The sequence below is a fragment of the Heliangelus exortis genome, chromosome 4, assembly GCF_036169615.1.
Source record: "Heliangelus exortis chromosome 4, bHelExo1.hap1, whole genome shotgun sequence".
NCBI classification, from domain to species: Eukaryota; Metazoa; Chordata; class Aves; order Apodiformes; family Trochilidae; genus Heliangelus; species Heliangelus exortis.
In genome coordinates, this window is record NC_092425.1 from 24,022,852 (window position 1) to 24,036,510 (window position 13,659).

The 13,659-nt window shown below is 38.3% G+C and overlaps 1 protein-coding gene across 12 annotated transcripts in view; it reads left to right on the plus strand.

Annotated features, from left to right (window-relative positions):
* MTUS1 (microtubule associated scaffold protein 1) overlaps nucleotides 1-13,659 on the plus strand; it is a 116,747-nt gene that overhangs the window by 39,332 nt on the left and 63,756 nt on the right. For 4 of the 12 annotated variants that reach the window (XM_071743422.1, XM_071743421.1, XM_071743429.1 and 1 more), the window contains 4 exons: nucleotides 3,948-4,133; nucleotides 8,125-8,259; nucleotides 10,154-10,243; nucleotides 12,043-12,090. In XM_071743422.1, coding sequence (XP_071599523.1) covers nucleotides 3,948-4,133; nucleotides 8,125-8,259; nucleotides 10,154-10,243; nucleotides 12,043-12,090 — 459 coding nt within the window. Of the gene's footprint in view, nucleotides 1-3,947; nucleotides 4,134-4,286; nucleotides 4,346-5,327; nucleotides 5,661-8,124; nucleotides 8,260-10,153; nucleotides 10,244-12,042; nucleotides 12,091-13,659 lie in introns of those variants that run through there. The other 8 variants (XM_071743424.1, XM_071743431.1, XM_071743428.1 and 5 more) reach the window with 5 other exon arrangements.

A 13,659-nucleotide genomic window follows, 5' to 3' on the forward strand; every position in this document is an offset into this window, starting at 1 on the left:
TATAATGCTCTGTTAGCACTGCTGATCAGTTTTCCAGTTTTAGTCTGAGAATACTGAGCTGCAAGAGGAGTACCACCAGCTCATGTGACTGCTGGCACTCTGGTTATGCTCATAGCATCCGTTTACTGCTGGTTCCTTGAAACCAGTGCCAGAGGGGGGCACTTTCCTAAGGATTGTAGGTGTATGGGAACAATACTGTGGAAGCCTCCATCACAGATGGGGAATTGGGTCTTGCTGTAATATGCACACTGTTTTCTGATCAGGTGGTATTCCCTGACCAAATAAATCTTGCTTATGTAAATATCTCGAGGCTCAGCAGTAACTTAACATTCACTGTCCTTATCCATAATTACATTTAGCAGTCAAGGCATTTTTAGCAACATACCTGTCCTGTCTTTTCTTTGATAACTTTGATAGTAATTTGAGACTTGAAAAGGGAGAGACAAACAGAAATAATTTATTTGTAGATCTACAGTAGAATTAGGAAACATGCTATAATCACTATTCCTGGAAGGAATGCTGGTACATATTCAGCATAATCTAGCATAACCAATATTGCTGAATGGCTAATCAAGCAACCTGGGAAGCTTGCAGCCATCACAAAGCTGTTAGTATTGCTACTGACTTACAGTGCTCAAAATGGCAACCGTAAACTCTTAATTTAAAGTTTACCCTCTGGATAACTAAGCTTGCAGGACAAATCAGGAAAGCATACAACAAAAATCCAAAATTCAACAAACTAGAGAGATAAGGCAATGAAAGGCCAAGCCAGCTGTTACTGTTAGCCTCAGGATTAAACAAAGACATCAACAGAAACATCCATCCAAAGATGCCTTTTGTATTTAGTCTGCCCTAAGTTTCAATTTGGGAAAGGCTTCCAACTATTGAGTTCCAGATGTCTCTAGGTCTGTGCATACCAGTTGCTCTGTGCTCAGTTCTAGATGTGAAATGCATCAACATGGTTTGAAATGGTGGATATTGAATCTCAGTAATGTTGAATGCATCTTCTGCTTTAAAATTTGCCTGGCATCAACAAAAGTCAAGTTCAACAGTGCCAGAATATGTTTACTTTCTCAGTGGTTTAGGCTTCAGTGCTGTTCAAAGGAAGCCTTGCATTATTTTTGACAATAACCACCTGTGAGGGATTCATATGAGAATTATTTGAGTATGGGTATGAAATTTTTCTCCAGAGCTTCTTGAAAAATTCCATTTTGATTCCATTCCATTCTGCTACGAGATGTACTGTAACATACATGTAGTAGTGTGGTTGTTGCATAGAGACTTTTTTCTAAAGAATTGCCAACTGATTACTTCACCATAGAGGAATGTGATATTTCTAGTATTCCACTTCAGTGACTAGATTAAATAACTGATGAAAGCCTGGTCTTTGCTGCTGCTTCTTGTTTTATAATAATGGTTCACTAAATATCCTGCTTTTGTGCTTGTTTCCAGTACTTTTGTTTATAAGCCATATCTTCCTGCTTCCCTCTTCAAAACCGTTGCCTTTAACCCCTTTATTAGGGAACGGTCATACTTCGTAAGATCATAGTTGTTAATTGAAGTAACACCTAGAGTAGATGCTTAATGATTGTGAGTTTTGACTTAAGTTGTCCTTCAAGCTGGCCTTTTGAAAAATATATTTGCGTGCTTGAGTAATTACTTTAATAGAAGCCATACAGGAACACTCTGAGCAGTAGAACTGAGGAAAGAGCAAAGGTCATCTGTTTGATGTGCTTCTGAAACTGGACATCATAGAGCTTGCTGTGCTGGCTGAATGGGTTGAAGTTCACAGCTGGTTTAGAGCCCTGCAGTGTTCCAGCATCTGCAGAGAAGCTGGGCTGGCTGCAAATCATATTTAGGGAGCATGCTGTACAAGAAGGGGCTGAGCTCTTTTGCGTGCTTGCCTCAACCCCTCTGGAGTGAAAAATAACTGTGAAGAAAGAAGGGTTTTGTTCCTATTCCTTTTGAACTGGATGAATGAGTCCAGCACAATAGCAGTCCAACATTCTACCTTCATCTTTAAATAATAAAATGCAGTCTGCATTTTTTCCTCTAGCTGCCTTTTGAAATGTAAAACATTAACTTCTTAAGTTGTATAAACTTAGTATGCAATGTTTATACAGAGGGCCTTTTCTGTTGGTTTTTGGGGGTATTTTGTGTCTGTGTTTGGTTTATGCATTTTGATTTGCTGAGAGGCAATTTAGAAAAGGAATTTCTGACTGGTTTGATACTGTTTGGGCTGGATATACTCAAGTGTCCGTTGCAGTAATTTACAAAAAATGCAAAAACATGGCTAGTAATTTTGTCTCAGAGGTTTAATACCAGGCTATAGTAAAGCCCTATACATTTTTGCATAGTAATGCCAGACAAATAGTAAAGATGCACCTCCAGAGAGAGATCTGAGGGAAGGCATGTTGAATTGACATTTGTGTGTTCTATTCAGTGACCATTATTTTAATGCATGTTTGTTGTACGTTCTTGTTTCCCTTTTGTTACTGAGTCGATCTGAACTGAAGGAAATATCTTGGACATACCTTCCTTTTTACGTAGATGTTAACAGGATATTCTGAGGCAAGTTATCTAATCCTGTCACACCACCTACTGTTGAAAGGCCGCCATTGGCGTGTGTGTTTTTCCTGCCTAAATCTTAATCACTTTAATGTCAAGCTTTATTGGTTTGGTGCAAATGGGTGGTTTCTTGATGGATGGTTTCTTGATTATTGGTACTTATGTGTGGAGATCCTTCAGCAAAACTGATAAATGAAGTGGAATTACTACTTAATTTTGTTATATTTCAACAGTCTTATGGGAGATTAAGCAAAACAAACGTGGCTTATGGTTACAAGAATAAAAAGAAGGGAAATCCCTTTAAATAGAGACTTGACTGTTCTAAGTCAAATCTGAAACACTGTAGTCTCTTTTCAGGTAAGACAGGCTAACTCTGTCAGACTTGAAAATGGCAATGACATCAGAAGTTAAAATATTTTGTATATTTTTAAAATTAAGTCTGCCTTCTATATCTTTCTTTTTGTTTTTTGTACACAAATGAAAATGTCTTTTCCATAGTTATTGAGAGGGCTGTTTAAAGACCGTGATGTCAGAGCTGAGAGGAGTCAACCAAGTGCTAGCAAGAAAAGTCTGTATATAACTTCCCCTCGGCCACTCTAGTTATAATCTTGAGTGCACACTTTTCAGAAGTAAACAAAAAAATTTTCTTGTAGAGGTGTAATTGCTTTGTTAGTAGAACAAGAGAGCTTAGGTGTGAATTCAGCACACCCCCATCTCCTGTATAGATACTCTTTTCTATATGATTCACTTAGCATTGTAGTCAATAAGCTCAAAAGAATACAGCAATTAATGCACAAATGTGTCTACACCAGTTGGCCATTAAGAACTTGGTCCATGGAGTGTTGTTTAACGAGTTCTGCAGAACTAGACAGTTTTCAGCATGTGAGTACAACACAATATGATACTCTTGAGCTGTGTCTGTCCTTGAAAGGATATTATCTTGGAGTGCCCCGTCAAACAGAGTGAGAAGGAAATGTCTGTTTTGGGGGTAGGGACAAGAAAAATCTTTTTTGAATCGTGAGCTGGAGGTTATATTTTTGTTATGGTTAGCAGTGCAGCTAACCATGATACATAGAGGTAGGAGAATGCTAGAAAGACATTTTTGTGTCACAGGTCTGCCTTGAGCACAGTCGGTAAAGCTCTTGATTTGTTCCTGAGGGCAGTATGCAGGTCAAATGGGATCCTTTTAAATCCTTGAAACTGGTTTTTCTGCAGTAGTTATTTATGGTGTCAATATGAGGTAGATTAAGCCTCTTTATATGTACTTTTAATGTGTAAATCTTTTTACTTGGAGGCGAATACCTAGAAGAAGCCATTGTTTAAGCTTCTTTCCAACTCCTTTTGTTCTTTTCTGTCCCTCCCCCTTCTCCCCTTTTTAGCAGGTGTGGGATCTTCACCAAGGGAGAAGCATGCTTTTGTGAAGAATTCTCCGGCCTCCTGGGCTAGCTCCAGCAAACCATTCGCCAAGTCCAAAGTGCCTGTCAAAAGAGCAGTGCTTGAGAGAACACCTAGCATCTCCTCCGTCAGCAGCACTCAGAGTGAGAGAAGTCTTTTCAGCAGTAATTGTAAGTATGAGTTTTAACTGATAGCCAGCATCCAGTGCTTCTTAGAAAAATCCCTTTGAAGGAATTCTGGTCTGACAAATGGCTGTGTTAATTCCCATTGTACTACTTACTCTTGGTTCTCAGTCTTACTCTTTTTCCCTCTTAATTTACAACTTTCCTTATTGAGACATGCTACCCGAAGGAGCTTTAAACCTTGGATTTTGGTTTGGTGAGTAAAGGTTTCAGTAACAGTTCCTCTTCCGTCCTGAAATGTGACAAAACCAGCAACTTGTCCTGAGCAAAAGTTTCCTTGTGTTTACATAGTGTGTAATAAGAAATGACATCTGTCTGAATGGTGCAGGTGGGTTACTGGTCATATTTGAAATAGCATGTTATAGGTTTTTGGTACTAAATGTTTTGTTTGAACTAGGTTATATCTGCTTTTAGAGTTTTTATGACAAAAAGCATAAATGAGATGAAAGGAGGTAAGGCTTTTTGACAGCGTAACTTTACATGGGTAGACTTCTATACTTTCTAAAGCAACTGTAAGCATTGGTGTATCTGGATCAAAACTGGGGGGAGAAAAAATAAGAGCTAGCTTTGATTTGAAGCTCTACAAAGGGTCTCTACCAGCAATTGTAGGAGTTCCTAGGGGCAAAAATAACAAAAGGAAATATACATGACTGTCAGACATACCAGTATTCCCAGCTATATGTATTCAAATGAGTACATTCAAATACTCTGTTACTATCACATCATCTGTTACTTCTTTGAGACTGAGCAAAGGCCTTTCCTTTGTGCCAGATGTCATTTAAATCTGTCTTCAATGGACTGAAAAAGAGAACTGTGATTTAACATGTCTATAGCTTATGCATGCGCATAGACATATATTCATATATAACTAAATTTTTTTCTTGTTCTTTTTTGATCCCTGGTAGTGCCTTCATTAAAAAACTAAGACCTAACCTATTCTTCAAAAGCATAGGAATGTGTAATAAAATATGCAGTGCATGTTCCTGTGTAATCAGGTTGGTTCTGTTACCGTGACAGCCATGTTGACTTCTGCTGTTCAGGTTTAGAACTGTATATGGAATTCCTAAGCAGCTTTGTCCTCTCTATTTTTCTAACTCATTTAACAAAGGGAGAGGTCATCGCTTCATAACAAAGTCTTTTCAGATTAAGTATCCAAACAGATGACTCCTTATTTAGACTTGCTAGCTGGTTTAATCTGTTTTGTTCACTGCCTTCAAGCTTACAGTTTTTTCCACTCCGATTCACCGAGAGTCAGCGTGAGCAGCATGAGAGGTTGAACATGGCTGCAGTCTCTTTGGCTTTAAGCTTGCTTTGATCTTTTTTAAATGACTATACCAGGAGGACTCCGCAGTTGCACAGATACTTATTTTTCTCCTATTATTTTCATCAATTCTACATTAACACCACCGGCTGACTCGGGAAGCCACTATGATATTACCTTACTGATGCTGCTGGCAGTGGGATCTTACAGCTTTTGTATTATTCCTTTGTTAGCCACGTTTACTGGAAAAAGAAGTAGGTTATGTTCCTTTTTATTCTGTTTTAAAGCATGTATTTTGTTCTGTGGAGCTTGGTAAATGTATGCAGTGTTTTGGCTTGCTGATTTTCTGAGAGATTATTTTTCTTTAGTTAATTTCTTACACTTGAAGAGAATGGTTTATGTCTGGCAGTGAGGTTTTGTAAGTATGATGAGTTCAGGTTACTTATAATTCGTGTGTTAGTAACTAAGTTTTCATGATCAAACTGGAAAGTACTATGAATTTTTTGTCCTCTAGTATTAAGCACAATTCTTGGTTTTTATTGTTTCATTTTAGTCTACTTTACAGTAGTGTCGGGGAAAAAAAATAATCTGTATTTATAAACCAGAAATGTTTTTCTTAGTTTTGGACTCAAAAAGATAGAAAGCTTAAGCTATGAATGTTATGAGATTTATGACAAGCTGTTGTGGTCCTGTCAACAGTATTGAATTGGCAAAATAGCTTAGCTTGTTTTCCTTAAGGAGTTTTGCTTTGTGTTAGCAGAGAAAAAAAAAAAAAAAATCAGAAACCAGAGCGTTCCTCCTGCTGTGTCAGCTCAGCCCTTTGTTATGGGAAGTGGTCAGATTGGCAGTTTTCTGGGACAACTTGAGGAGGTTTTTCTGTATAATGAGCCCTTGGTTTTATGATTCTTTGAAAAATCTTACTATTTGAGAAGCGTGGAAATCATAAAGCTTGAGATGCTGTTTTTAATGAAAGTGCATTTTACATGCAGGTTGCCTGTTTGAGCATTGCAAAATGCAATTTTTAACAGCATGGAAATCATCTTAATTTTATTTCTGAGCTAAAATTGCCTTAATTTGAACATACAGAAATGTTTAAACTCTGAGGTTAGGAAAAAATCCAAATTAAAATTGCATCAGAATAGTTGTATGTAAAGGAAACAGTGTTTCAGAAGTTAAAAAGCTGATCCTAGCAGCAGTTTTTAGACAGTTATTGGGTACTTGCAGTGAACTCTGAGCAAAAATCTTTAATGTAGTGATTTACAGAAAAGTTAAGGACTGCTTCCTGTCTTATGCTTTACTAAAAACAGATGGCTTAAATTGCCTGATGTTGATCAGGACAGGATTCCCACAGAATTAGTTATTGTTGCATTATATGAATTGTTCTGCAGGTATAGATTTTTTTTCTGCAAATCTTTAGCTTTTGTGCCCTCAGGGAGTCTCCGATTAAGAAAAAGGAGAACTTCAGCTGCATTTATTTCTAAAAGGGAAATCAGTTCTGTCCCTCTTTCTGTGGTTTGAAAGTTTATTGATTATTGGCCAAAAAGCATCTTTTTGAAGCTGCTATCTTACATGGTTTATCATGGTTTATGCCAGTACATTTAATGACACTAAAATAATCTCAAGTCTATGTGTTCTATTTTTTGATGGACAACATTAGATATGTACCTTACCTTTAAAAAAATCAGCCTCATTGAAGCAGTAATTTGAGGCAAACCTATTATTAAATTATGCCCCTCCCTACTTTTTTTTTCCTTCTTTTAAATGACTAGCGAAAAAGTCAATGGTGTGACAAACTAGTCCAGTGTGACTTTTTTATGTCTCTGGTAAAGGCAATGTCTATTTTTTACTCTTGTGCTTGTTGGTATGCGTACCTTTTTTGGTAGGTGAACCAAAATGTACACAACCTACCTTCCTTTAGAAGCGTTCTCATATTTTCTGCAAAAATAAAACAAATCTGGGCAAAGCATTGTTTTGGGGGGCTTTTGGGGTTTTTTTTTTTCTTTTTTTTTAAAGACAACTTTTCTTAGTGACAATGAGCTCAAACATATCTCCAGTTCTTTGAAAGAGAATAAGAGGTCTTCTGTGGCAGCAACCCTGTTAGTTGGAGACCTGATGTTGGTGTGAGGTAGCAATTGCTTACTGCCTTGCCAGTCCCAGTTGGGGTCTGTCAGTGTCAGAAGCAGTGTCCTGAGTGACTCTCTGCTGTCACTGGGGAAGTAGGTGACAGAAAGCAGAGAGTCTGCTGGTGGTGTGGGCACCATATCATTGAAACAGAGGGCTCAGCTCAAATGAGAGATAAGAGCGAAAGGTGTTGCATGAGGAAGTTGTCTGAGTTTTGTCTTTATTTTTTAATTTTCAGTTCTGATGCCAGAATTTCTGTGTACTGAAGATGCATTTTCTTGGCCTGACCTGTGTTTTGTTTGCTTTGTCCAGCAAGATCAGACATGTACTTATGTGTCTTTATCAATGTACTTTTAAATATAATATCCCTCTCTTATGCATAGTTCAAAGCTGTATGTCTAATTCTGAGAAGTGTTTTTAATAGTCTAATTAATATATTACAGTTCATCAGTCTGTACTGAAGATATGAGAGGTGGTGGTACTATTTTTATTCCAACTTGTATTTCTCCTAACTTTATCCTCAGGTTAAACATACTTGTTTTAGTATTTCCCAAAACTAGATACTGTCTGGAGTAAATTCTTTGTTCTGTGTTGCAGCTGCAAGTGCCACAGTCATCATCAAGAATGGAGAATGGCCTTCAACTCCAGCCTGCCAGAATGGTACTTCAGAGGCTGTGCCTTTGAAAGCAGTACCAAGACCTAGATTACATTTGTTGAAACCCACTCCAAAAGGTATACACATTGGTTTGTAGATAATGTGAAACTCTAGTTCCTCTTGTTACTGTATCTTACCTTTTGCAGGTGGTTGCATCAGTGTTTATTATACAATCATCTCAGAAAACTGGGAGGAATTAAAGTAACATCAGTGGCGCTTCAGGTTTTGTTATATTTTATAGAAAAGCTAAAATGTTCTTTGTTTCGTTGTAGCTGACTGAGGTACTTGAGGTAAATGAGGAGGAGGTTAGCACCATGGTACCCCCAAGATTTGCATGGCACAGGAACTAAATGCACTTTGCTATGTGGCAGCTAATCACATGGGGTTTATGTTGATTTATTAAGAATTATTTTCTATCACAAAGCTCAGGCACAGACTTTGTGGCTGCTGGTGATCTGCATGGTAGACCTACCCTGAATTTATCCTGAGTGGATGGTCCTCAGCCTCATGCAGACTTTGCATTAACTTCTCCCCTTTCAGGACAGAAGGGACTTTGGGGAGATGAGGATTTTTATTTTTTTTTTTAATGAGGTATTATTAAGTAAAGTATATTTTTATAGATGAAATACCTGTTAATGTATTTCATGTTCATGCTGCTTTCCCTTTATTTTGTTTTTCATGGATGAAGTGGAAACAGAGGTTTTCTCTGATTTTTAACAAAGATAAGACAATTGTGCTTCATCATCTGGTGCTAAAGGAAACGTTACTTTCTGGCCTTGTATTAAATGATGTTCTGGTTCCTATTCCTACTTGAGCCAGGACCCCTTTATTGTCTTGACAGTGATTCTTCACTCAAGCTACAAACAGCAGTTCACAACTCATTCTGTAGTCAAAATTAAAGAGATAATAGGAGCAGATAAATAAGCTTGTTGTCTCTCTTCTAAATCCTAGTTATAATCAGCTTGCTTCTGACCACCTTTGTGGTGAAGTGGTTATTGTAATTGGATAAACCTAATTAAATGCTATGCTTCTGCTTTAGGCCTAAGTTTTAAGCTGCTATCTAGCATGCCTGTGAATAAATAGAAGAGATGCCTGCCAAATGCCACACTGTAATGACATGCTTCTAAATGGTAAACAGTGAAAAGGAACAGAATGTGCCACAAACTGTAAATCGCTTTGAAACAGACAAATTATGTGGGTGTCTGACAAGCTGATGCTTTCTGCTGGAGTCCAACACAGTGACACTACTATGCGTTGCTCAACATCTGCAATGGCCTGGGTGCTAGAAATGTGCATTCAGCACCTGCAGAAGCAGCATGGCCACAAGAAGCTGCTATTTCCTCCTTGGCTTGCTGTTACTTGGACTACTGTGTGTTTTGGACCTTCCCAGATCAAGGGATTTGAAGGATTTGAAACTAGAAAGGGTCAACTGGACACTTAGGAAGATGCTTAAGGTCTCTAAACACATGATCTGTGAGGAGAGACTAAGGAAATTGTGTAGTCGTGCAAAAAAGGAGAATAAGGCGAGATACTCTAACAGACTGCAATAACTTGAAGAGGACAGCCACAATGGTGATACTGCCAAACTGTTCTTAGTAGTGCTAACTATGTGGCAATGAGAAATTGCAAACTGTGGAGTAGGAAGTGTAGAACTGGCCAGTAGAGGGGCTGTAGAGCCTTCTGTCCCGGAGACATGCAAGGCTCAGCTTGTCGCAAACATGGTCAGCTGATCTTGTCTTGCTGGTGGCTCTGCCCTTCTGAGGTACCTTTCAGGTGATGTTTCTGGAGCTGTGTTGTATTTGCTGCTGTTTTGAGACTTAAGTAGTTTTTGTTCAATCTTGATGCTAAAATGAAAAGCCTTACTGTTGTTTTCTTCTGCTTAGAAGCTTTATTAAAACTATATTTTTAAAAATTTCTTGCAATGTAAGTTCTGGTAAAACAAAGTTAAGTTTAAATATCTTCTGCTTATAGGAGCCAAGGTCAGGTCTGCTTCACTGAACCAGAGCACACCAAAATCAGCTGGGCCACTGCACTCAGCCAGGAAAGTCAGTGAGGCTAAAGGTAAGCAGCTGTTGGGTAAAGTAAATTTGCCACTTACATTCTTGAATTAACTCCATCTTCAGCAAGAGCAGACTGTGACTTCAGAGTAATGGAGAACTGATCTACTAGAGAGCAGTGTAGAGGAAAACGACTGCAGGTCCTAGTGGATTGAAGGATGATCATGAGCCCTTGTGGCCTAGAAGGCTGATAGCATCCTGGGGTGTATTAGAAGGGGTATGGTTAGTAGGTTGAGGGAGGTACTCTTCCCCCTCTATTCTGCCCTGGTGAGGCTTCATCTGGAATATTGTGTCCAGGTCTGGGCCCCACAATTCAAGAAAGACAGAAAACTGCTTGAAAGAGTTCAATGCAGAGCCACAAAGATGATTAAGGCAGTGGAACATCTCCCTTTTGAGGAAAGGCTGAGGGAGCTGGATCTCTTCAGCTTGGAGAAGAGGAGACTGAGGGGTGACCTCATGAATGTTTATAAATGTGTAAAGTGAGAGAGGCCAGGAGGATGGAACTGGGCTCTTTTCAGTGATGTCCAATGATAGGACTCTAGGAGTAACAGGTACAAGTTGGAGCATTGGAGGTTCTGTGTAAACATTGAATGGTCAAGTAGAAGTGATCCTTCTCTGGCAGGGGCATTGGACTCAGTGGTCTCTTGAGGTCCCTTCTACCCCCTAGCATTCTGTGATTTTGTGAGATGGTCAGTCTGCCCTGCCTACTTGCAGTTCATAGCACTGGAGACTGTCTCTGCAAGGTCTTCCCCATGTGTTTGTTTTATCTGGAGAGAAAACATCAGGGCATTCATTGTCTGCCATGTGCTTGGAACTTGCATCCCATGAGGACTCAGGATACTTGATAATGTCTGTTAAATGATGTTCTGTCACCTGCTTACAAGATTGTATAGTTGCAAGAGACAACTCAGACTAGATTTTCCAAGCTTGTGTTTAAGTAATACTCTTGTGAGAGTGTGCTGATCAGTTCTTGCTGCTGAGGATATTTATTACACTTTACATTTTTGTAGCAGATGCTTGTTTTATCTTTGCCTATAAATCCATAGATATGAATCCTCAGACAAGATTGCAAGATGAAAATTTCTCCTTGGGAGCAAAGTATCATTTACATGGCTGAGGTGGGGGAAACAGGTACATTAATGGTACAGAGCAGGTTGTTTTCTACTGAAATACCTGCTCTTGGATCACACACTGCCAGTAAAGCCAGAAGAAAGCTGATAGGGGTTTTCGACAGACCACTTATAAACTTATAAGTGTAAAAGTAATGTGCAGACTTGGCAGTCCAAAAGAGTGCTTTCATTTAATTAATATCCTTTGAAATAATTTTCTTAGGTCAGTTTTTAATTGGCTCTAAAACAATACAGTAAGGGTGGATTAACCTTTTCATTGCTTACCTTTATATCTAACTTGATTTGTACTACATTTGAGAGTGCTTTTAATCTATACCTCCCTTTATGCAAATAAAATAACTGGAACATGCAGGTGGTATAGACAGTTGGGTTTTTATCTGAATTCCACTGTGAATGAGCAAAAATGAAATGGTGCTAATTGGCTTAAGTGAAGTATGATAGTTGTAATGGAAAAATGTATTGGAAATTCATCATGTATTTTTCAAGCAGTTTGACCTTTTAATGCTAAATCTTGCTGTTGAATATGCCATCAAGCCTTAGCAAGAAACAAATTGTGAAGCTTGAGGAGCTTATGTGGAAAGAATATTGGAGGGGAAAAAAGCATCCCCGATGCCCCTACTGGCTTGAAGTATAATTCTTTTTTTTTCTCCCTTGTTTTTTCTGAACACCATAGGTACTCCTGGGAGAAATGGACACCAAGGCCTATCTTGTTTGCGTTCTGGTGAGTTTTGTTTTTTTTTTTTTAATGGATTTTTACATTTTCTGTGGTGCTACTTAAATTAGGTTTATACATTTATTAATGTATTGCTTCTTTCAAGAAAAGAACAATTTTGTAACAGATAATCCTGTAAGCCATTGCTGGTTCCAGTTTCAATGGATATGGGGAAAAGTTCTGGGTTATTTCCTACCTACTGTCTTCTGACTGCAGACTTTGAAATATGCAGTCTGTGCTGTCACTCTGTTTCCAGTGAAGCATAAGGATTTAACTGTAACCAAATAAAAGTAAGGCACTGAAACTTGGATGTAATTTTTGTTATTTAGCCCCAGTGAGGTGATAATTAAAGGTCATGTGTTGTGGCTTAAAAAAAAATAAATAGAAGAATCATGTAGAATAACAGGTTTTTCTGGAAGGTTCATGGTACATATCCTTTTGGTGTCAGCTGTGTCTGTGTAGCACTGCAGAATACACTTGAATAAGAAGTTGAAATTATCTGAGCTTGTTGATGTGTATGCTTGTATGGCAAGAGGAGAAATGGCAGCTGATTAAGTGGCAGATGGCCTTCCACAACCTGGCAGAGCTTTAAGGACTTCATATTGGGTTTTTTCCTCATGTTTATGCCAGTCGGGACACCTGGTGCTGGTTTGTCTGCCAGGAGACAAAAGTCTTCAGATGATATTTCTACTTGCAGCAATATCCAGGTCATTTCAAGAGCTGGCAGTCCAAATTACTTTCACAAGCATAAGTGTGTGTTTTCTGAATTAAAAGCTGCTTGTAATTAATTACTCATGGAAAATCTCTTTCTGAAAGATATTGAAGATCACTGGGAAGCTCTGTGTCTCCTGAGTAAATAGCAGATGTCTTTCTGAAAGAGGTGCTGTAGCCAAGCAGATGTTACAAATCTGTATCTGGATTTGCTGGGTAAATCAGTTCTGACCTGTAGCTCTGGTGCTGTGGAAGTATATTTTTAATTTCCTACAGTCATAAAGTGAGTCTAATGCTTTTGCCTTTCACTCTCTTGAGTGTCAGATGTCTGCATGTTAATTGTGACCAAGAACCTTCTCTGTCTCCTGTTAGATCTTGTCATACAGCAACCCTAAGACTTTTGTACAAAGTGCTTATTGTGTGTGTTTGTTTTTATTGATAACTGACTAATCTAATGACACTGACACTGAGACTCATGAGCTCTTACATGGTCCTTTTTTATAGGAGTAGAGAGGGTGATACTATTAGCAACATAAAGTCTTGATTAGCTCAGTTGAAGATAGATACTCAGATAGATACTCATGTTAAGCAACAAAGTCCATTTCTGGACTAGAAACAGAAAATTAAAATTCTTTTTCTTCTTGCTTATGACAGTCTTGAGATACAACTTCTTTTTCCCCTAAGTTTAGCATAACACTTAATTTTCCATGCAGAAATGTAATTACTGTTCCCTCCCCTTTTTACTAGCTTAATATAATTTTTCTTGTGATTCATCTTTTCCAACCTAATAAAAATGTAGCCACATAGTGTTTAAGTATTCTATGCGGTGCTGTAAAAACATTGCTATAGACTCCAAATTGGCTCTAA